This window comes from Molothrus aeneus, chromosome Z (assembly GCF_037042795.1).
Source record: "Molothrus aeneus isolate 106 chromosome Z, BPBGC_Maene_1.0, whole genome shotgun sequence".
NCBI lineage: Eukaryota > Metazoa > Chordata > Aves > Passeriformes > Icteridae > Molothrus > Molothrus aeneus.
In genome coordinates this window covers 22246350-22267884 of record NC_089680.1, presented here as the reverse complement: position 1 = coordinate 22267884, position 21535 = coordinate 22246350, and the positions used below count along the sequence as shown (strand labels likewise).

General features: G+C 38.0%; 1 protein-coding gene across 1 annotated transcript in view; it reads left to right on the top strand.

Annotated features, from left to right (window-relative positions):
• Positions 1-21535, top strand: part of ADAMTSL1 (ADAMTS like 1) — a 401766-nt gene that overhangs the window by 281655 nt on the left and 98576 nt on the right. Inside the window, exons 8-10 of the mRNA XM_066568995.1 lie at positions 1213-1370; positions 15132-15243; positions 15863-16001. Coding sequence (XP_066425092.1) covers positions 1213-1370; positions 15132-15243; positions 15863-16001 — 409 coding nt within the window. The remainder of the gene's footprint in view (positions 1-1212; positions 1371-15131; positions 15244-15862; positions 16002-21535) is intronic.

Genomic DNA, 21535 nt, shown 5'->3' with positions numbered 1-21535 from the left:
ATATATACACAAGTCTTAAAACCATCTTTATTCCTGATGCATGCAGCCTTGCCAAAAACAAATAGATGGCCAATTGAATCACAAAGGAGGAGACTGGTATCACTGAAAACCAAGGAATTCATCCTTGGTTGATTATTACAGTGAAAATTCTTAGTGTACTGCCTCGGCAACTTCCTTCCTTAATTAGTTCCCTTAATCCATAATGAAAAGCAGTGAAATTACTGCAATTGCATTTTTTGTTCCCTAATTAGCAACTCAATACATGCAAATAAAAACTTTTTTGTTTAATTGTCTTTGAAAATATAGCTCCATCATAGATTAATAGCATTCCTTAACTGCTTCACTGTGATAGAGTTTTTCTGCCTGTGTTCATAAATATATGTGAAAGGTTTGCAGCTTTGCAATCTTTCATGATGAAAAACCCTGTTGTTTTTAAATAATTACCAGAAACATTTTATTGGTGAATGTGCTGTAAAGCATAATCTGGAGTTGGTGCATGATGAAACAGACCTAGTTTCTGACTGTTGACTTCTATTTAAAGAATTATCATTACTTTTAATATGACAATCAGAAGTAGCTACTACAAAACAATAACTGAATTAATGCCTTTTTGGGGAACTGTGAATACAGAGAGAGATAGATGGAGAACTCAGGAGGGTTCAGTGCCCACGTTCCCCTTCTACTCCTCTGGGATGGGTCAGACTGCTTCTGGAGAGGAAATGGGATTGCTGTCATACTGATCTTTCTTTCCTGGATATCCTGCTTTCAGTTAAATGTCTACCACAGCAACATATGGTTAGTGACCCACCTTTGAACTGCAAGAGGGTACAGCAACTTAGCAGTGCTCATGGGCCAAGGTCTGAGTCACGCTCCACACAGGAGCGTGACTTACTGAGGGTGAGTTAAACAACAGCAAATATGCCTAACAAGGAATGGATTAGTGTGTCTGGAAGAGAGTAAAAACATGACCTATGGGTGAGAAGGGGAATGTGAGCTAAAAGTCCAAGGTTTGAACAAAGACAAAAAGCAGATGGAAGAGAAAAAAGAAAAGGAAAATGTGCAAATGTGAATAACTATGGGAAAAGAGTTGCAATATTACTAACTTTTGCTGTTGTTTGGGGTTCTTTTGGTTTGTTTTGTTGTTGTTTTTTTTTCTGCTCTCAATTCAAATTGCAATGCTCTGGTTTCCTGACATTTTTTTCTGTTTGTCAGATTTGGAAACTAATACTCTCCAAGGTGTGAAGAGTGAAAACAGCCTCAGCACCACTGGCTCCTTCCTTGTAGAAAATTCTAGCATTGATTTCCAGAAGTTTCCTGACAAGGAGATCTTAAGAATATCTGGGCCTCTCACTGCAGACTTTACTATCAAGGTGAGGGTCATTGGTCATTGGTCATTGACATCTTAGAACAACATAAAGTAAGACAAGAAGTGCTAGAAAGATGAAAGAGATTTTTCTAGGTCTTAATTTTCCCATAGATGTTTATCACAAAGCCTAATCCAGGCTATCTCTTGAACTCTACATGTAATTCTTTATGGTCGTATGTCTGATGAAAGCCTCACAGGAAACTCCTAAGGAGAGAGAGACTGCATTTATGTCAAGAAAGGCATAGCCAATACATGCTCTAAAAAGAAAAGATGAACTCGTTTCAAGAAAAGACAGATTACTTTCTCTATGCACTACTGAGGTACTTATAAATCAATGACATGCAGTTATCTTTGTCTGTGATAAGTGGAAAGATATGTCTTTGGCCCATAGTTTGTTGGGTGTATACTAATGTAGTTGCACAGAAGACTAAAAGAAAGTGAAAAGTCCCTAAGCTCTAAAATAAATGGATAACTTTGCTTGAGAAGTCATGGCATCATTTTGAAGTTCTGCTTTTAGTTGCACTGGCAAAAGGAGGAAAATTGTTTCTTCCCATTAGAGCATTTCTGGTGTTCCAGGTAATATAAAACACATTGCTGGATGCAATGCAAACATTCTGTGGGAAAACAAACATACAAAAATGAACATTTGGGAGTTGCAATAAAATAAATCCTTTTCCAGTAAGTCCAAGGAACCTGAAGGATTTCAGCTGTAAAACTGCAAAACCTGTATCATGTCCAGGACTATGTAAATTTTTCACTGTGAGCCCCAGAGGTAGATGACATTTGCTTTAACCTAGAGCTAATGGCAGCTAGAGGTTTGAACAGTGAACTGGAAATGTCCTAAGTGATTGTCCTGGGTTAAGCTGAGCTGTGCTGGAATGGGTTAGCTTGGGAAGTAGCACAGTCCTGCAGAATGTCCTCTGTCCATTGTGGTATGTTAGCAGCTGAAAAAGCAAATTAAAATTTTCAGAACTCATTCACAAGGAGAAACCTGGACTAAGGAATATCTTCCTTCCTCTTTGAATGGCAGAACAATGATGACTTGCTAAAATAAATACTGTTCAATTCAAAATATCTAAAACTCATTTATCTCTTTTACAGATGATACAGAGATGGCAAACATCAGTGCAATGTAAACCATATTTCTCACTTTGTTTTATTTCTGCTGTCTGTGAATGTCTGGCAGACTAGTTATAATATGTTTGTGGGAAACAGCTAATCACATAGACCAATTGTCTTGCAATGGCAGCAGGAGAGTTCCACTCTCTTCCCTATCTTTCCACGGTTGTCTTTTATGACAGGGAAAATACCTTTATCCCTTAGTGCTTGTATTTCCTTCTCTATCAAAGCAAGGTAAGAAGTGATGGTTAAATCAAAGGAGTACTGTGTATAAATGATGACAGTCTAACCAATGTGAGTGTACAAATTGGCTAGGCATGGGAAACACAGACACTGCTGAATTGAGGTGAAATTATTTTGAGTTCTGCTATGTGTATGTACCTTTGACTCATTAGGTGTTAAATCTGTTGTCTTTTTTTTTTGGATATAGAAAAAGACACCAAAAACCCCTAACCCACTCTTCATGGTTGTAGGATCTTTTCTAAGATTAGAATTAAATTTTACATTGGATGAGGCACTAAAAAATTCTCTTCTCTTGAATCACAGTTCATTTTTAATCAACAGCTATAGAAGATACTTTGGCTATTACTTCATGCAACACAGATATTATTCTGCACTATTAAATTATTTTTCTAACAAAGTTTTTTTCTTCTGGGTGTTTATTTTGTTAGATTTTACCAGATATAAGCATGCACAGATGGGTGTTCAGCTGCATGCAATCCAAGATGCTACCTCTCAGTCATGTCAGGCTTGGAAATTGTTTTTCATACTTGCTTTATCCATGATGATTTTCCCTTCAGGTTTTGAAGTTAAAGTACTTTTCTTTGAAAAAATCAGAATGAATATTTCTCTGTGGTGTTAATAAGCTTTCCTTACAAAGTGGGATCTCTTTGGGTGCCAAGATTTACTTTCCCGGGCCAAGGCAGATTTTTATGCAAACAGATCTAAATGAATTTGTAGATGTAGCAGAACTCTAGTTTTAGAATCATTGTTCCCAGAATTATTCTGGTAATGCTTTTCACTTGACCCTGAATGCTCTTATTCAGACAGGTAAAGTTAGAACCTGGATATAATTCAGAAGTAGAAACTCAATGTGAGAGCTGACACTTAACTTTCCTTATTGGTAACCCAAAGTGCTTTAAAATTGCAAGAAGAAACCTCATGCTGTTCCTGGAGGAGCTGAGTTGTATAATTACTGGATTTCTTTACTGTGTAATAATCAATGGTACATTCCTCCTGTGCAAAACTCTTTGCAATCTTTTCACAAGATGTGTAAATAGTAGAAATAATTCAGTAAAACTGCTGTATTTAAAAGAAAAAGTTGTTATCACAAAATTGAAGAAGGAGCAAAGCTTTTCATGTTCTTATTTTTTATACTGATCATTTGAGAATTATAAGTCTCCACTGTAAACTTTAATTTTTGAAAGGCAAAAGACCTGGCAAATGTGCCAGTAAGCTTAAGTCCCACTAGAACTACTTTTCCTAAATTCTGATGATTTGTCTGTTTTGATGTTTTCAGTACAAAATTCTGGGTCTCATGAATAGAAATGCTTCTTTCCTGAAGAAAAATGTGTTGTTTGACGTAATCCTGAAGAAATTAAGGTCCACTTTCATTTGGAAATCTGTTTCTGTGCTCTAGAGATAAGAGTAGTAATATCACACAGGGGGTGTGCCCTTTATGGCAGAGCTGCCCCTGATCTGCTCTGTTGCTGGTGTAATGTTAATTCACTTTTCTGTGCTAAATCTTCTCTGTTGGTAGTGTACATTTCAGACCCTAAACAGAGAATCTTGGGGTACTCAGTTCATGTCATGCATCTGCTCTCCTTTGAGCAGGATGAAGCAGTACTGTCAGACAGGATCTACAGATGGCCATTTAATGAGAGCAGACATCACCTGATAACTGTAAAAATGAAATGCATTAGTGGCAAATATGAAATGCATTAGTGCCAGGCTTACAGGAACCACCAATAGCAGCTGCCAGGAAGAGTGAGGCTGGCAAAGCGCAGCCTGTTAGGATCTGCTTCACAGGCTGATTGATGCACAGCTAGGGCCTTAATCCTGTGGCTGAGGTGTGAGCCAGCAAAGACCATTGAGTTTAAAAGAGGGTCTAGTGAAGGGCATTATCTAGGCTTGGGTTTGGTTTGGAGGATAAATAATTGTAGGCCTAGATCTAGGCTGGACTATTTTTATTTTGGTTTTAAATCCCTAGTATTGATGATGTAGTCATAGTGTTTGCCCAGACCAAGTCCTTTGCATGAGGGATGCATAAAGTTGAATTGCACAAATGTTCTGGAGGCTTTTAGAGGTATTTAGATTAGGATTGCATTGTATTGATGTTGTCTTTTTGTAGTGCTAGGACTGACAAGCCTTGGCTAAGTGCTGCTGCCAGGAGAGACTGTCTGGTTCTTTTTTTGTGTGCTGGGGTGTGCTGCTAGCTGATTAAGAAAAGTAGTGGACTGGGTTCACTTGGGCAGAGTTACTGCTGAAATTAGTGCTTTGGCCACCAATTGTCCAAAAAGTCATAAAATGCATCTCCAAAGTGGATGCTGAATTACACAGAACTCTAGAGCTAGCCAGACAGCTGTTGGCTCAGCTGCAATCTAGCACTGGCAGAAAGTGCTGGCGAGATAAATGCATTTGATAACAGTCCAGGTTAGCAAAAGAAAATAAGGTTGGACTTAGTCTAGACTTCCTGGGACTTGCAAGGGCATGCAGGAGATAATGAATGTACAGGCAGCCAGCTGGCAGAGAGGTTGATGGGCCTTGTCAGTCTAGGGCCAGGATTGGATTAAATGTTACTTTGAGCAAGGAGCACACAGTGATTTACTTTGTGGCTTGAAATAATTTATTTCAGCACTGGCTTTAAGGCAGAGGCCAAATGATGCAAATTTGCTCAAGCAGCAAAGAGCTACTGTTTATGGTTCACATACTGTTGGATATTTGAGGTATTATCATATGAGCATTGGGAGTGAAGACAGTAAAGATCTTCTGTGCAATTTAGTTCTGATGCTGGCAGATGTTTCCAGAAGACATTATACCTCATATTTGGAGAAGGCTTCCTATTAGGTGGGAAGTGGTGAATCGTGGAAGCACTGACAGTTTGGGATTAAGATGGTGCTCCTGGAAGTAGATGAGATAGAATTAAGGCTGAGTACACAGAAATAGTAATAGTTAAAGTTTGGTGTAACTGATTCAGCTTTTGTGCATCTAGAAGAGATACATAGAATATTGTCAATTTGTTCTAAAGCAAAAGTACCTCTTGAGATATGTGTCTTCCTGAGGTCATTTTGGCGCACTGCAGATGGGATTTAGCTGGAAGCATGTCTGTATCAATGATTTTTATCAACGTATGTTTATATTCAGTGCTTCTTTTCCAAGTAATAGTCATAAAAATCACCCAATCTGATCTCCTCATATCCAAAAAATATACAATTTTTGTAATAATTTCTAGGTTAAACTCACAAGTAATGACCAGCCTGAAAAGAGATGCAATCATTAATTATCTTGCTAGATCTTGTGGCAAGTTCAAGAAAATTATTTTTTCTCCTCTCTTGGCAAATGAGGTGAAATTTATGGAAAACCATGACCTAGATATTTTCAAAACAATTTACAGCTTTTATTTCATATCAACCTTTTTTTTTTCTGTTCACTATAAATTACTTCAATTAACAGTATGTAGAACATTGTCGCTGTCGAGGCGGTCACGACATAAAGCAGAGACTACAAGCATTTTCAGTTGGCAACACTTTATTATTGAACATGGCTGATTTTTATACACTTTCCAATTGTTTATGCTTCTTTTATCTTTACTATTGGCCACAATAAATCAACATAATACTATTGGTGAGAAGTTATAGTGACTTAACTAACTTTCTAAAAATGCTTCATCCAGCTGCAAAGTTCTTCTATCTTTCTTCTCTCGGTCTCCTTGGTTACAGCCTTGGAGAGAGCTCCTGATCAGTTTCTTCTACTTCTCAGCTTCTTCTCACTCCTTTAGCTAACAGGCCCACGGTTAGCCCCTTCCACAGAACATAATCATTTTCCTAATCAATATATTTGAACTTTAGGCCTTGCAGTGATTTCCTTAATGAATAATACACCGTGTAAAATGAGGAAGACATCTCATTGTTCAGAACTTGGTGCAATACTTTCACTGATTCTTTCTGGTTCTTCCACTCTGAGAAACAGGAAATTATTACTACTGTTTAGCTTCTTTCTCCTTTACTTCTGTAATTGATATCTCTGCCATGATAATTTGCCTCTTTCCTAGTGTCTGCATAGACTTACAGAATGGTTTGGGTTGTAAGGAACCTCAAGGATTCTCTAGCTCCAACTCTGCTGCCAGGGCAGGGACACCATCTAGTAGATCAGCTTGCTCAAAGCTACATCGAGCCTGGTCTTGAACATTTCCAAGGATAGAGCATCCACAATTTCTCTGGGCAACATTTTACAATGTCCAACCATGCTCACACAAAATAATTTCTTCCTAATATCTAAACTAAATATAACCTCTTCCAGTTTAAAACAAATATTCTTCATCCTGTCTCTACATGCCCTTGTCAAAAGCCTCTCTCCAGCTGTCTTGTAGCCCCTCTACGTACTGAATGGCTGCTGGAAGGTGTACTTGGAGCAAATTCCCCAGCCTGAACTACCCCAACTGTCTTGATGCCTTAAGAACCTAAAAATGAAACAATGCACACTTTCAAGATAATATTAATGTAGGAGGTAATATGAAGGCTGGTCTTTATTGGAGACGTCCAGGGGCAAATGTGGAAAATGTCCACAAAAGCCCACCCACACAGGATGAATACAGATTACAGAATACTGTATACAGAAATTTAGCAAATTAACCTGACAAAAATCACAGATTAGGAGCACCAGTGGTGATGCAATTCCTCCCCCAGTCCAAGCCCCTTCTAAATCCTTCCCCCTTAGATAGGCCTAAACTTTTTTTGATAAAAATGTGTCTCCAAGAGCTGGTTTTTAGCCCCAGTTCCCAGAAAGAGCCAAGATAGGATGTGGGCTTTGGAACTTGCTTTGTCTTTCTGCTTAGGAAAATACTGAAGGCAAGTTACAATAATAGGCTACAAAGCTACAAGTATATGTGTAAAGAACACAGAGAATATATGAAAGAAAAAAGACAAAGATCATAAGGCATCAGTCTCAGCCTTTTCTCATAGGAGAGGTGCTCCAGCCCTCTGGTCATCTTCATGTTCCTCCTCTGAACTTGTTCCAACAGATCGGTGTCTTTCTTATGTCTTACTCGATTTAATCTTTACTTTTTATCAAAGATGTTCCATAAAAAGTTTATTCTTATTTCCATTCTCTGTTTTTTTCCTGGTTTCAATGTGATTATAGAGTCACAATTTTTAAAATACACATAAAAATATAATTTGTGACTAGTGTTTAATTACATAGATGGATATTTTGAAAGAATAAATTTCCTGTCTATAGATCTATAGTTTAATAAAATGTAATAAAATTATTTAATGTCTATTTTATATGAAGAGATATTTTTACATAAATATATATGTTGAAAAAGAGTGAACTTACACTCTACAATTACTTGAAAGGAAGTTGTAATGAGGTGGGGGTCAGTCTCTTCTCCTACGTAACAAATAATAGGACAGAAAGAAATGGCCTAAAGTTGTGCCAGGGGAGCTATAGACTGAGCACTAGAAAAAGTTTCATGGCCAAAAGGCTGATTAAATGTTGAAACAGGCTGCCCAGGGAAGTAGTGGAATCACCCTCACTGAAAGTGTTCAAAAACTGAGTAGATGTGGTGCTTAGAGACGTGGTCTAGTGGTGAACTTGGCAGTGTCAAGTTAGTGGTTGGACTGGATGATCTTAGAGGTCTTTTCCAACCTTAATAGTTTTATGATTCTGTACACATAATAATAAGGACATACAGATTTTACCTGGCTGTGTACTTTTCTCTCCGTTTTTCTTGCTTTCTGCAAAATTCTCTTGATATTTTTAACTGATGCTGCATCCGGAGCTGATATTTCCAGAAGAATATCTAAAACAACCTTATTGTGATTCTGAATAGTAAAAGCTAATGTGGACAACAGTTTTTAAATAATTAGCATATATAATTAATTGGGGTTTCTCATAGGCGTTATTTCTTTTTTTACTGAACTCAAATTTTAGTCTGTCAAAACTTTGGGTGCTTTCACAGATGGTTTCCATTTTAGGCGCCATTCATAAGCAAACTTGATAAGCTCATGATTGACCCTTTATCCTGCTCATCTGTGCAGCTGGCTAACATCTCATGCCGTAGCATGTATCCCTGATGGATTCCACAGTCCTTCATCCATTGCAAGAGCAGGTTATTGGACCATTATTTGTTACCCAGCCATCAGTTCATGGGATTATCTTCTAGGAGGATCTGTCTAGGACCTTTGGTGAGGGACCTAGGAAAAAATCTAGAATAATAAAACTAGCTTTATTTTTTTTTGACAAAGTGCTCAGGAAAATTATCTTTCTCAGGGTACTATTGAAGTTGTGTTTTCTTTTTGCATTCTATCTACTCACCCAGTAACTGAGATAGAAGGTATTGGACTGAAGTTTTGTTCATTAGTCATTGCGCGTTGCGCCTTCTGAAAACTGTTAAAAATTTCTATCAATATTTATGTGTTTGAAACCACAGTTTATGCATGTAAGTAGACTGAATATGATCAAATGTGATTTGGATTTGTGGTTCCTGTGCTCAACCAGTACATCATTTGAAATTACTGGGTGGATGCTGTTTGGATCTGAAGATGTGTTACCATTAATTTTACATACTTCTTTAAAATGCTGCTGATCTGAAATGTACTGGCAGGTTTTAAAGTGGTAGAGACAGTTTCTTAGGCATGTAATTTTATATTGCTCTGAAAAAATGCTATTTGTAATTCTTTTCTTTTCTTATTCTGTAATTTTTGTTTATCTATATTTCTTAAAAATCAGTCACTTTTTAGTGCTATGAAGGCCTGTTGCCAACCTTGTTCAGTTTTCACAATTTTAATAATTTGTGTGTGTGTGGCAAAAAATGCCCTTTCAATTAGTTAATTTTATTTTTATCACTATAGGATCATCTTTTTACATTGACTTATTTGCTATTGCCATTAATAAATTAAGTTTCATAAATATTCTGTAGTGATGATAAAGGTATTTTTGGCTTATTTGAAGGTGAATTCTCTTACCCTGGTTGTTGATAGTGGTGAAATGGTCTTTCCACAATGACTGGGATGTTGGTATCAAAGCAGAGACTCAACACATCTGGTTTTGGTGTATTTGGGGTTGGGGTTGCCTTTTGTTCCTTGGAACAATTTTGGTCTTCTCATTTGAGGAACATCCATATTTGTTGCACTTACTAGTGGATTCTCTATAGGTTGTTAATTGTTATAGCTGCTACTGCAGGTTCCATTACTGCCAGCCATCCTAGCCAATCCACTGCAGTGATTTTCTCTTTTTTTTCTTCTTTTGGGCAGAATAATGGAACTGGTGAAAGATTTGAACCTTCTAGTTTTCTATTTTGGCTTTGTGAGAGAATTAAGATAAAAGCTTTTTAACAGATTTATCACCTGAAGGAATACTGTTTAATACCAGATTGAGGCGGGGTGAGCAAGTTCCAAGTCAGAGATACTTTGTAAAATATGTAAATCAGTGACAAGGTAATTTCAGAGTGATTTCTCTGGTTGATTTAGAGGCTTAAATTGACAAGCAAGAGATGGAGCTGACTTTCATAAGAGGGACTGCCCTAAAACCAAGCTGATCCAACACAGGACTATCACAGTCAGGGGACATGAATGCAGAAGAGGACAGTAGATATCTTCCCTGGACCTTGAGGGCAGAAATCCTTTCAGCATTCCAAGGGAATGACAAAACAAACTCATAGGTGGGATACTCTATGGGATAGCGCTGTCTTAAAACCTGTGCTTGAAGCCTTCAGCATCTCTCGTTATTTACATTTATGTGCTTTTTATGTTATTTTAAACAGTCTTGTAAACTTGTTTTCCCATGACAATGTCTGGCTTCTATTTCCTTCAAGAACAAATTATTAACAGCAACAAATCTCTTGTACATCCTCCTTTATTTTTCAGCGCAAGTTATCACTTGCAATACTGAACCAGCAGTACAACCAGCAATATTGAGGTACTCTAGGTAGAGTATTTTTATACTGACATGAGAAGCACAAAATTACATTTGTCATATTTCTCATTCATTAATTTCATTAGTATCAGTCTGATGATTTGGTATGTGGAACTTGCAAAACCATTCAGGATCAGAATCGGAATCAGAATAATTATATGGGAGAATCCATTAGAAATTATCTAATAAGCATGGTGGCGTGGAGCCAGTTTGTAGCAGACCAGATCAAGTTGTGTAAGACAAAATTTGCTGGAGCACTTTCAGAGGAGGACAACAAAGCTGGTGAATGGCCTAGAGAGTAAGTCCTATGAGGAGTAGCTGAGGGAGCTGGAGAGGAGGAGGCTCAGGGGTGACCTTATCACTCTCTACCAACTGCCTGAAAGGAGGCTGTAGCCAGGTGGGGGTCAGTCTCTTCTCACAGGCAGTCACTGACAGGACAGGAGGACACAGGCTTAAGTTGCACCAGAGGAGGTTCAGGTTGAACATCAGGAGGAACTTCACTGAAAGGGTAGATAGGCATTGAAATTGTCTGCCCAGGGAGGTTGTGGATTCACCATCCCTAAAAATATTCCAGAAACAACTGGGCATGGTACTTAGTGCTGTGGTTTAGTTGGCATGGTGGTTTTTGGTTGAAGGTTGGACTCCATGATCTGGGAAGCCTTTCCAACCTTCGTGATTCTATGATTCTGAGGTACAAAACAATAATTCCCTTTCTCTGTCCCCATTTTGGAACACACACATACACACAAAAGAAAGAAATGGTGTCTTTCCTCCTCATCTACCCCCAACTGCATACAATGAGAACATTTTATTGAATACACTTTTCATGGCTGAGCTGTACAAGTAACACTAATAATTACTTGGTTATGACTGCTGGTTATAAAGTGCTGATTAAATTTTGAAACTCTCCAAGTAAACCACTGTGGTTTTGTAGGTCAGGCCATATGTTCTTCAGAGAACAAAAAGAAATGGTTCAGGCATACACTGCCAAAATTAAGCAAGAAATGGTTTGGCTTTTGGGAACTTTACTTGTTTGGTTTTATGTGAACTAATAAAATTTTGGAGCTATAGGAAAAACCAGAAAAGTGCAAGGGTGAAGTCAGATGTTGCAGTCTGCTGTTCAAAGAGCAGGTCAGAATATCTCAAAAAGATTACACACCTTTTGTGTTCAAATTTTTATTTTCTTGTTTTCTTTTGACTTTCTGTGACATGAACCAAACCAAATCTGCTGAGCAACAGTTTTGTAATTCTCTTGCGGCATCCTAGGCAGGAATTAGAGAAATCAGTAAAAGAGATATTTTTTCCCCAAGGTCTTTCAACAGAGAAAAAAGTTATCTCTGTTTATAGTGACTGTAGGCTAGACAGTGGATATTCTGAAGACTCTAGTATTAACCAGTTCCACGGATGACTGGTGTCATTCTTTAGGGTCGACATCCAAGTGGACATGAGCCAGCAGTGTGCCCAGGTGGCCAAGAAGGCCAAGGTGACAGAAAATAGTGACAGAACAAGAGGACAAGGTCTTAAGCTGTGCCAGGGGAAGTTTAGGCTAGACATTAGGAAAATTTTATTCATTAAAAGAGTGATTAAGGGAATCACTTTTTGGAATAGTCTGCCCAGGGAAGTGGTGGAGTTACTCTCTGGAGATACTTGTAAAAGGACTGGACAGGGCACTCAGTGCAGTGGTTTAGATGAGGAGGTGTGAGGTCTTAGGTTGGGCTTGATGATCTCAAAGGTCCTTTCCAACCTAGTTCATTCTGTGATTTGCTGATTCTGTGAAACTGGTAAGTGCTGCTCTAATGTTAGGAGTGCTCCAAAATCCCCTGAAAGTTAAAGGAAGGCAAGGATGATATCTGGGGAGTTGCCATGCACAAATGCAGGGATGAGTGCTCTGCAAGATCGGGGTACTTCTGACTTCAGCTATTAATAACTTTAGATAGGATTTTGTTTGCAAATATAACCATCAGTTGTTATTTTTTCTAGTTCAGTTCTCTAAGTGTGCAAAACACATTGTTATTTACAGGACTAGCTTAAGAGTCTCAGGTGATGGCCATCTCTATTTGGATCTTTGGAACTTCTCATAGCTACAAGGATATTGCTAATACTGCAAGGGTAAAAAATTTCATCATATTACAGAGCTGAGTATTTCAATGTGTGGGAGCTGGCCTTGTGCAGCCAAACCATGGCATTTCTTACAGCATTTAGCTATCAGTTCTCACTCTGAGTTTTTCAGGGCTCAAGTAGCTCAAGTTTTTTTCCTGGATAAAGATCTTAACTATAACAAGCACTAAAACAAAATCAAAAAAGAAGTTTTTGCTATGTGGAATCACAAGTTATTGTTCCTCTTCTGCTTACAATACCCCTCAAAAATATACAATATTGTGTATGCTTCTTTTATTTGCTTATTGTGTATAATTTGTGCTTATGACTGTGGCTCATTTTAATTCTTCCCCACCTATGTTGTTATTATGGCTGTATTAGTGACTTCCACAGTAAACTGGAAAAAAAGGTACATCTGTCTTTTCTCTGTGTCAAAACAGACAGATAACTCCAAATATGCAGGAATAGTCTGCAGAGAGAGAGGAATTCTTCTTTCTTCCTGATTTTTTTTTTCCAATGTAAACTCTTTTTCCCCCTTCATTTTATAGTAGCCCAAGTGTGAGCTCTTGGTCTGTTCTTAACGATTCACTGCGGACGTACTGCTGAGTAGATCTGAGTTTAGGAATCACTGATGATCCTTAGAAAACTAAGAGTAAAAGCAAAATTCTCCCCAGAGAATGCCTTTCCTGCACATTGAGATCAGAGACCTCCCCAGATGGCTTCCAGCACAACAGAACATTTTTCCCAGGAGTGCCTGAAGCTTTCATGAGCCCGGAAAGACCCTTCTGAAGTGTGTAATTAATGCACCATCCCCGCACAAGGAATTAAGTATCCTGTTTCTGACACACGCATTCAAACAATATTGATCTGTTCAAAAGGCCTCCCATTTGCTGAAGCAGTTGTATTGCTACAGCTGGTTTGGGTTTTTTTCCTTTTGAGAATTGACATCACTGTTTAATTAGAAAAGGGCAGCCTCAGTCTCAGTGGACCAGACCTCATACACACATCAATATTCTTGCCCTCCTCCTGCTCTTCAAGATATATCTTGGTTTGTAATCATGTTGCTGTCTGTCTACAGGGAAAAACAAAACAAACAACATAGGTTGCAAAGTTCATCTCAATTTGTTACATTTTTGCTTCTGTTTCACAGACCATTATTTGACAGTGTCTCTTGGTGTTTGGAAAGAGAGAAGAGTAAGGGAAAAATGGTGCTTCCAAAACTAGGAGACCCATTTGAAACATGAGAGGAAAAAAAGTAAAAGGAGGCAGTGGTCAAACAGTTTAAGCTGTCTGGAAAAAAAAAGGTGGGAGGATTGCTCCTGAGAGCAGCAGTACTGTCTTGGACTAGGGTCCATCCTTTCTAGATGTGATTTGGCAGTTTTCTCTACTGTGATAGCATTATGCTGCTGATGCAGAGATGCCAAGTAGCAACTGAAATACTGTGTCCTAGGACAAGTAATCAAATAGGAGAGGTTTTCAGTAGCAGATTTTTGTTCTTCCCTTTCCAGCTGTTCATGCTGAGGCATTAAGGTAAGGATAGGGGATAACCTGCTGAGATTTTGAAGCCCTCATATCTGGAGTAATCAGCATAGATATCAAACAGGAAGGATTTTTTAGGTGCAAGTGGTGCTGCTTTACCAGTGTGAAGGTCTCTCCTATTGCAGTTCTTGCACTACAAACTCTTGTTCATGTGGAACATCCATTCAGCACACCTAGTACTGAAAGCATGCTAGCTTTTCAGCTCAGGTGGCTTTTAGGCTCCAAGGACAGTTTACAGACATGCACTTAGCCCCAGGCAAGATTCCATGCCTATGACTGAAGGAAGCATTTTCACAAGCAAAAGAAAATAAGCAGAAGAACAAACTTCATAATAATGACAGTGCCACAAAGGAGAATGAAATAAAGACCTCACCTCAGGAAAAAAAAAAGGCAAATTAAAGTTTTTATACTGTTTATTATTTTTCACAGTGCAGCCTCACATGTTTTACTCTGTACTATCCAGTGTATTGTAACTGTTCAGAAAATGTTTTTTGAGAAACGTTAAAGATCTAAAATCTATGTCCATGTGTCAGGGAGAGTAGATGGGGTAAGGTAATTTTCTGATGCACCAGTCCCTATCCAATGTCCCTATAAGATTATTCAGTAGCACTAATCATACATTTGCCATGTACTCATTATTTCAGAACATGGTCTCAAAATGGTCACTGTTTATGCCCAGAAATTTCTTTGACTGTGTTTTGAATCCAAGATTTTGCCACCAATCAATGCTTGGTTTTGTATTTAGCTTTCCTATTGCAAAGTACATCTGGTATTTCATGACAATTCAAGATGTCTTCAATCTGCAAGATGCTTTTGGTGGAATATTTCTTCACAGCATTTGTGTTAGGTTCACTCTTTGATATTAACTCTTTTTCAGATCCATTATGCTGGTGCTGCTGACAGTTCAGTCCAGTTCATCTTCTACCAGCCGATCATTCACAGATGGAGGGAAACTGATTTTTTCCCTTGTTCAGCATCCTGTGGTGGAGGTAATGAATTACCACTGTATTTCAAAAGCTGTCATCTGCATACATGACCTTTCCCAGCTGCTGCCCTGAATTTTGGACCTTAAAAATGGCAAAATCTAAAAATTTGAATAATTAGAACTAAATGAAGGGAAGGATTTAGCAACATCGTAGTAGCCTGTAGATTTCAGCATTGTGCCAGACTCTGTAGATAAAGGACATGTTGATAGCTACATACCTGCATTTAATGCTATAGCTGTCAGATATTAGGGCTGATAGGACTTGGGGCTGGATTTCGTAAAACATGTCTCCATTTGTCCCTTTTCCTACCAGCAGGTTTACTCTCTATACTGAAACTAAGGGCACAATTCTTGGTGACTAAGAAACCTCAGCCTTTGTTTTTCTTTGCTTTTTCTAGACTTCTGAATTTTTGTTTGACCATACTTGTTATCTTCTGTTTCCTACTACATGTAATTTACATTGCTGTTTTCAATCTGGCCTGTAAAACAACATCTGTTATGTCCAAAAGCACTGAAGCAAGCTAAAATTAGTTTCTTTTTTCCAAACCAGAACTTAGATACATTTCAGAGCCAGACAGGAAGAATATCACATCTCATGTTATTTATTCCTCTGTGTATCGCAGGTTATCAACTGACATCTGCTGAGTGCTTTGATCTGAGAAGCAATCGGGTAGTAGCAGATCAATACTGTCACTATTATCCTGAAAATATCAAGCCAAAGCCAAAACTTCAAGAGTGTAATCTGGATCCTTGTCCTGCAAGGTCAGTTGGCTTTAATTTTAAGGGAGACTGAGCTCTAAAGGGGTAAAACAAAGTAGGAGAATATTCTGTTGCTATTTCTCACTGTGTCATTTATCATACATTATTCAACCTCTTTCTCATTCTAAGAATGCACAGTGTAGAACACCTATTTAGCACCTTCATAGAGCAAAGACTGATTTGAAATGGTTGTTTCTTCCCCTCAGAATGTATTTTGCCTCATTATTGTTATCAAGTATGAGAAAACAAATTCTCCATGATACCATCCCCATGCCCTGAATTCATGTGCTGAATACATGTCTCTTAAGTGTTAGTGAGATGGAAAAATTCTTTGCCGGAAAATTATTGTCATCACACTTAGATGAACAATTTTTATGAGTTGGTTTTTTTTTTAATTTTCTCCTTAATGAAAAGCCTGCTTGCATTTATGGCAGCTTGTAAAATGTAATGAGTGATTTTGCTCTAGTTAACAATGTCCTTTGGCCCTGAGTGAAAGTCTGATCTCTGCTGCCCCCAGAGTCACAGAATGGGTCAGGTTGGAAGGGACCACAGGGGGTTGTCTGGTCCAACCACCCTGCTCAGGCAGGGTTATCCCAGAGCACATGGCATAGGATCATGTTCAGATGATTCTTGAACATCCCCAGTGAGAGAGACTTCACAACCTCTCTGGGCAATCTGTGCCAGTTCACTGGCACTGCACAGTAAAGATATTCTTCCTGGTATTATGGTGGAACTTGCTGTGCATTCTTCCTCAGAAGATTAACAATAAAAATAGTAAGATCAGATAGTCAGATTTTTCATGTATGAGAAAAGAAAGAAAACCACAAAAAAGAACAATCCTTTGTTGTACTGATTGCCCTGAACTTCAGTGGGAGTCCATCTGCAGCCACTCAATAAGCAGCAAGCATTTATTTGTGTAATCTAAATCTTTTGGTCTTCTTGTGTGGCTTTGCCAAAAGGTGGTTAAGCATTACCCAGCAGACAGGACAAGGATGCCCTAAAGCCACCATTATCACCAGCTCCTTTCCCTTTAGGCTTGTTTCTTACCAACTTCAATATTGTGAGTTCAAGGTAGTGTCACTGAAAAAGTTGCTGTGTTGCTTCAGATTTCTGGAGGTTGTCAAAGAGAAATGTCCTGATGCGTAAAAGGATACTTAAGAAACTTGGGGGGCTATGTATCCACCTGACTGAGGATGGTTGCTGCCCAAACCAGATGTACCAGCTTTAGAGTAGCTAGGCATTATCATAGCAGAACAAATCACTCTAAGGCAAAGTTTTACTTCTTATAGGAAGTTTTCACTGAAGTTCACTGACTTTTTTGGAGTTAACCTTCAGATTTCTTTGTCATAGAAGACACCTTTACCTACAGTGTATTGCACTTTCCTGCTTTAAGCACATTTGTTAGAGACAGATGTCAGTAGAAGCCAGGTATGATGAGGTAGAAGGCCAAAACATGAATGTTTCAGGAAAAGGATTGTTGAAAAATATGAATCAACATGGAACCTGTCTTCTAGAGTCACCTATCACAGTCTCAATGAAGGTAATTTTATGTAGCTCCTTTATTTTTTTTATTTTTTTAATTTTTTTAATTCTAAGATGCTATTTTTTTAAACCTACTCTTCTGAGTCAAATATGTAATTTGCCTCTGGAATTTTTGTGGTGGGTATTTTCCATACTTTCTCAATGATTTTAAATAACATATTCTCAAATGGTGATGCTGATGACTACATGGTATATGAGAGGAAAGAAGAAAAAAATAACAGCTGGGCAGATGTCAGGAAGCAATTTTGTTTTATATAAGACATAACAAGGCAAAGTTGTTGATATAAAGACCCTAAGGGGAGGGAGAAGTCATTTAGAAATACAGCTATGCCATCCCAGAGGACCCAGCTTTTTGGAAACATCTTCACAGTCTGCCAAATTTCAAATTATTATTTTCAAGAGTGCCTTTGTAAGAATTCAAGAACCAACAACCCAGATGAAAAAAAAAAAAAACAAAAAAAAACCAACAGAGGAAATCCATGGTAACTTCTGGATTCCTGATGATTTCTTACAGTAGGGAAGAGGATAGGTGAAGCAGAAACACAGGGTCAGAAATGTGGACAAGGAGGGCGTCTTGGCTCTGCAGTGTCTGTGCTGTGTGGGGGGCTGCTCTGCTTCACCAGTATAAAACCAAGAAGTTAATTTTTCCTGGCAAACCCAGTTCCATTGAGGCATAGCTGATTAGTGGTTGCTGACTGTTCCTATGGTGTGTTAATGAATGCCACAGAAAATAATCATTGAAGACCATAGGGGCACTGAATAAAGGAACTGAGAGTGGTTGCTCTAAACACTAAACACTAAAATTTTCAGCAAAGGGTAAGAAAAGTTTAAATTAATACCACAAGTATTGTGTGAGCCTGTTGCCTCTTTAGGTTTAGTGCATAGAAATGGTTACTTTATTCTGCTTACTATGGCAATAAACAGTATTGCTGGCATCATGAATAGCAAAAAAGCTTAGTCTCAATAAACATGGGAAAGTATGTGGATGGTTATTTATCAAACACATACAACTTATACATGCTTATTTTCCAGGTTAAGTAGAGGCAGCCACATATACTGTTCATCCAAGTCAGAGTAGTGATTCGTGTCACAGAACACGTGATACACGATGACATTGAGTGCCTTTTAATCCCTACATAGCATTGCTCCATTCAGCCTCTCTTGTCAAATCTGTTTTGCATCCATAATAACCAACAAAGTAAAAAGGAAAGATCTGTTTGTTTACAGTCCATTATGATTTTACAGCAGTCTGCCTTTGACTGGCAAAAATAAGTCTATATGCATATTACCTACTGATGTAAACAGCAGCCAATTCAATCTAGTCCACTCCCCTTTCATGGGGCAAAATCCAATATTAGTGTTTTGCCTATTTAATTAGGTGAAAATCCTGTAGCTACCCAAAGCTTCACAGACTTGTAGGTATTTTTGGCTTTCATCTTTATCCTCCTTTCTGGTGTATTTTAGTAAAAAATGAATGGATTTTTTTTTTCTTGCTTAGAGAAAAGGTTTCTTCAGATTTGCTTAACTGGGTGTGCTAAACACTTAGGACAATTCTAAGGTGCTATAAGCAGAAGATAAATTTGTTTCATAATTCCAAGGCAGGCTTCCCCCCAAAAAGCAATTTTGACAAATGTGAAAAAGACTGCTGCCCCACTCATCATTCATTCACTCACCAGGATACTCTCAGTATTATTTCTAGATTTCATCTTCAGCTTTTAGGGGCCATTCCCAGCCATGCCATTCTGCATTTTTACCAGTCGCCCATATTTTTTGCCTATTCCTGCTACATGTTAATGTGGGAGTTTCTGAGTCACAAAAGGTCTAATTGTATTTTTACCAGGAGATTTCAATGTCATATAAAGATTTCTAAAGGCAGCTTCAGCAAAGATTCCAAATTCATAAAGCAGCTGTCTAAAAAATTTTGTATTAGCAAGCCTCTGGTATAAAGTGTTCTTTTTATCACTTCAGTTCCTGGAGTTTGCCTAGAGTTAATCTGTAAGCCTGCCACTAGAAATATTGTTTATACCTGTGGAATAGTTTGGCGGGGGAGAATCTCTCATTTCAGCAAGGTTTTTAGTGTCCAGAGACCTGAAGAACACTTAGATATACCCTATTTATGGAGTCCTCCAGCGAAATTGCAAACTCCTCTTCCTGCTTGTCAAAGTTTTTCTTTTAGCATTCTCATTTAAATATCGATACCATGGTGGCAGAGGTAGGCATTACAAAAAAAAATTTAAAATTCAATCTAAATTTTAATAAAATTGTAGTTTTCAGTTGTTCATTTGTTCATTTCAGCTAACTTAACAAGAACACTGAAGTACAAGTAAAAGCATACAAAAGACACCAGGATGTTATGGCTATTCAGAATTATTCTAAGCAGTGAGAAGTTCATAATATGCTTGGTAATGTGAAAGTGGAGTTGTAGATGGAAAAGGAGCTGGTACCAATGGCAATGTTCTGGTTGTAATAATTTGGGTTACCCAAGCTCAAGAGCAGCAGATAATTCTAATACCTAAAGAGATACATTTCTTCTCAAGACAAGTAGTTGAAACCTTGAAATTTTGGACAAGGCAGAAGTAATCTAAATTAATCTAGAAAATTTAGATTAGGTAGGGGGGGTGGGCCAGGAAGCACTTGTCAAGCACCTAAAAAATGTGAATAGCAGAGCAAATGCAGCTCTGAGGGGACAATACGTCTTAATGAAACATGGGAAGAAAGGCTTAAAGGAGTTCCAATATGCTTCCAATAATAAGCTGTAAGGTAGGAAAACATGTCATGTACTGTTACAAGCATCAAATACAGGTATCTGTCTACCTAAGATGAAGTTACAGGAAAATTAGTCTAGTTTAAGTCCTAGAAGATGCCAAAACTGCAGTAAGTCATTTACAGAGATTTTCACTGGACATTCAGTTGTTAAAATTTAGTACTGTTAACTACTTATCAGCTCATTCCCTCTTTGTATCAAACACTGCTCATCCAAACCACAACAAAATATTGAACTGAATAAAAAAAATGGAGATGTTTAGAAGTATTAGAGTCGTGCTACTGAAAGGAATTACTTTTTCTGCTTTTGACTGGAAACATCTCTTTAGAGCACTATGAAGAGATTGGGGTTTAGCAGTCTATGGCAATGACAAACAATATGTTGCTTAGAATTTAAAATCTGCACCATAAACAAGACATTTTTCATAAAGGTAAGATACTGTCATGCCAAACAGACATTCTGTTCAAAGCAGGAGGTGTTTTGGATGCTGACACAAAAGAATGGCTTTCTCAATAGTGTTTTTCGTTCGTAAGTAGGTTTTTAAAGTATTTACTGACATACCACTTTTAAATGTTTAAGCAGCAGACATTGGCTTTTGCCAATCTGTAAAGTACTAAGAGCATCTAAAAGGACCAATATATACAATGTACATAGTAGTTCAGTTTCACATTGATAGCATCCAGAAACCAGAAAGATGACTCATACTGGTACCATAACTGAGAATTACTGTTTCACTGCTTGCAGAAGTAGGCACTGAAACCAATGTTGCCTGTACCCATAGTGTTACTGTCATCTGCCCCCGCTCTGAAGGAAAAAGGTAGTAGATCCCCAGAATAATACATGGGAGGCATTAACAGATACCATCTGTTAGAGGGTCTCATTAACTGTTTCTCAACATAGAAAGTGTTCTTTTAGCACAAGGAGATAATGTCACAGTGTGACATCTTCAGAGATCACTGAAATGCAGTACCACACACCACCTTAGTGTCAGGATTTGAAGTGTTAAAATGCAATCTTTTGCACAAGATTGTTGTCTGTCCAGTGATAATCATGGCTTTCACAGAGATGCTGGCTTAGATGCTAAACTGTTGTCTCTGGTGGTGAGCACTTTCATATCTTCCAGCACAGCCAACCCAAGCTACTTAAACATTTCATTATTATTTGTTCACTGCTAATAATGTCTTAAACATATTCCATTGCTTGGATGGCACAGTCCTTGCCATGCAGATAA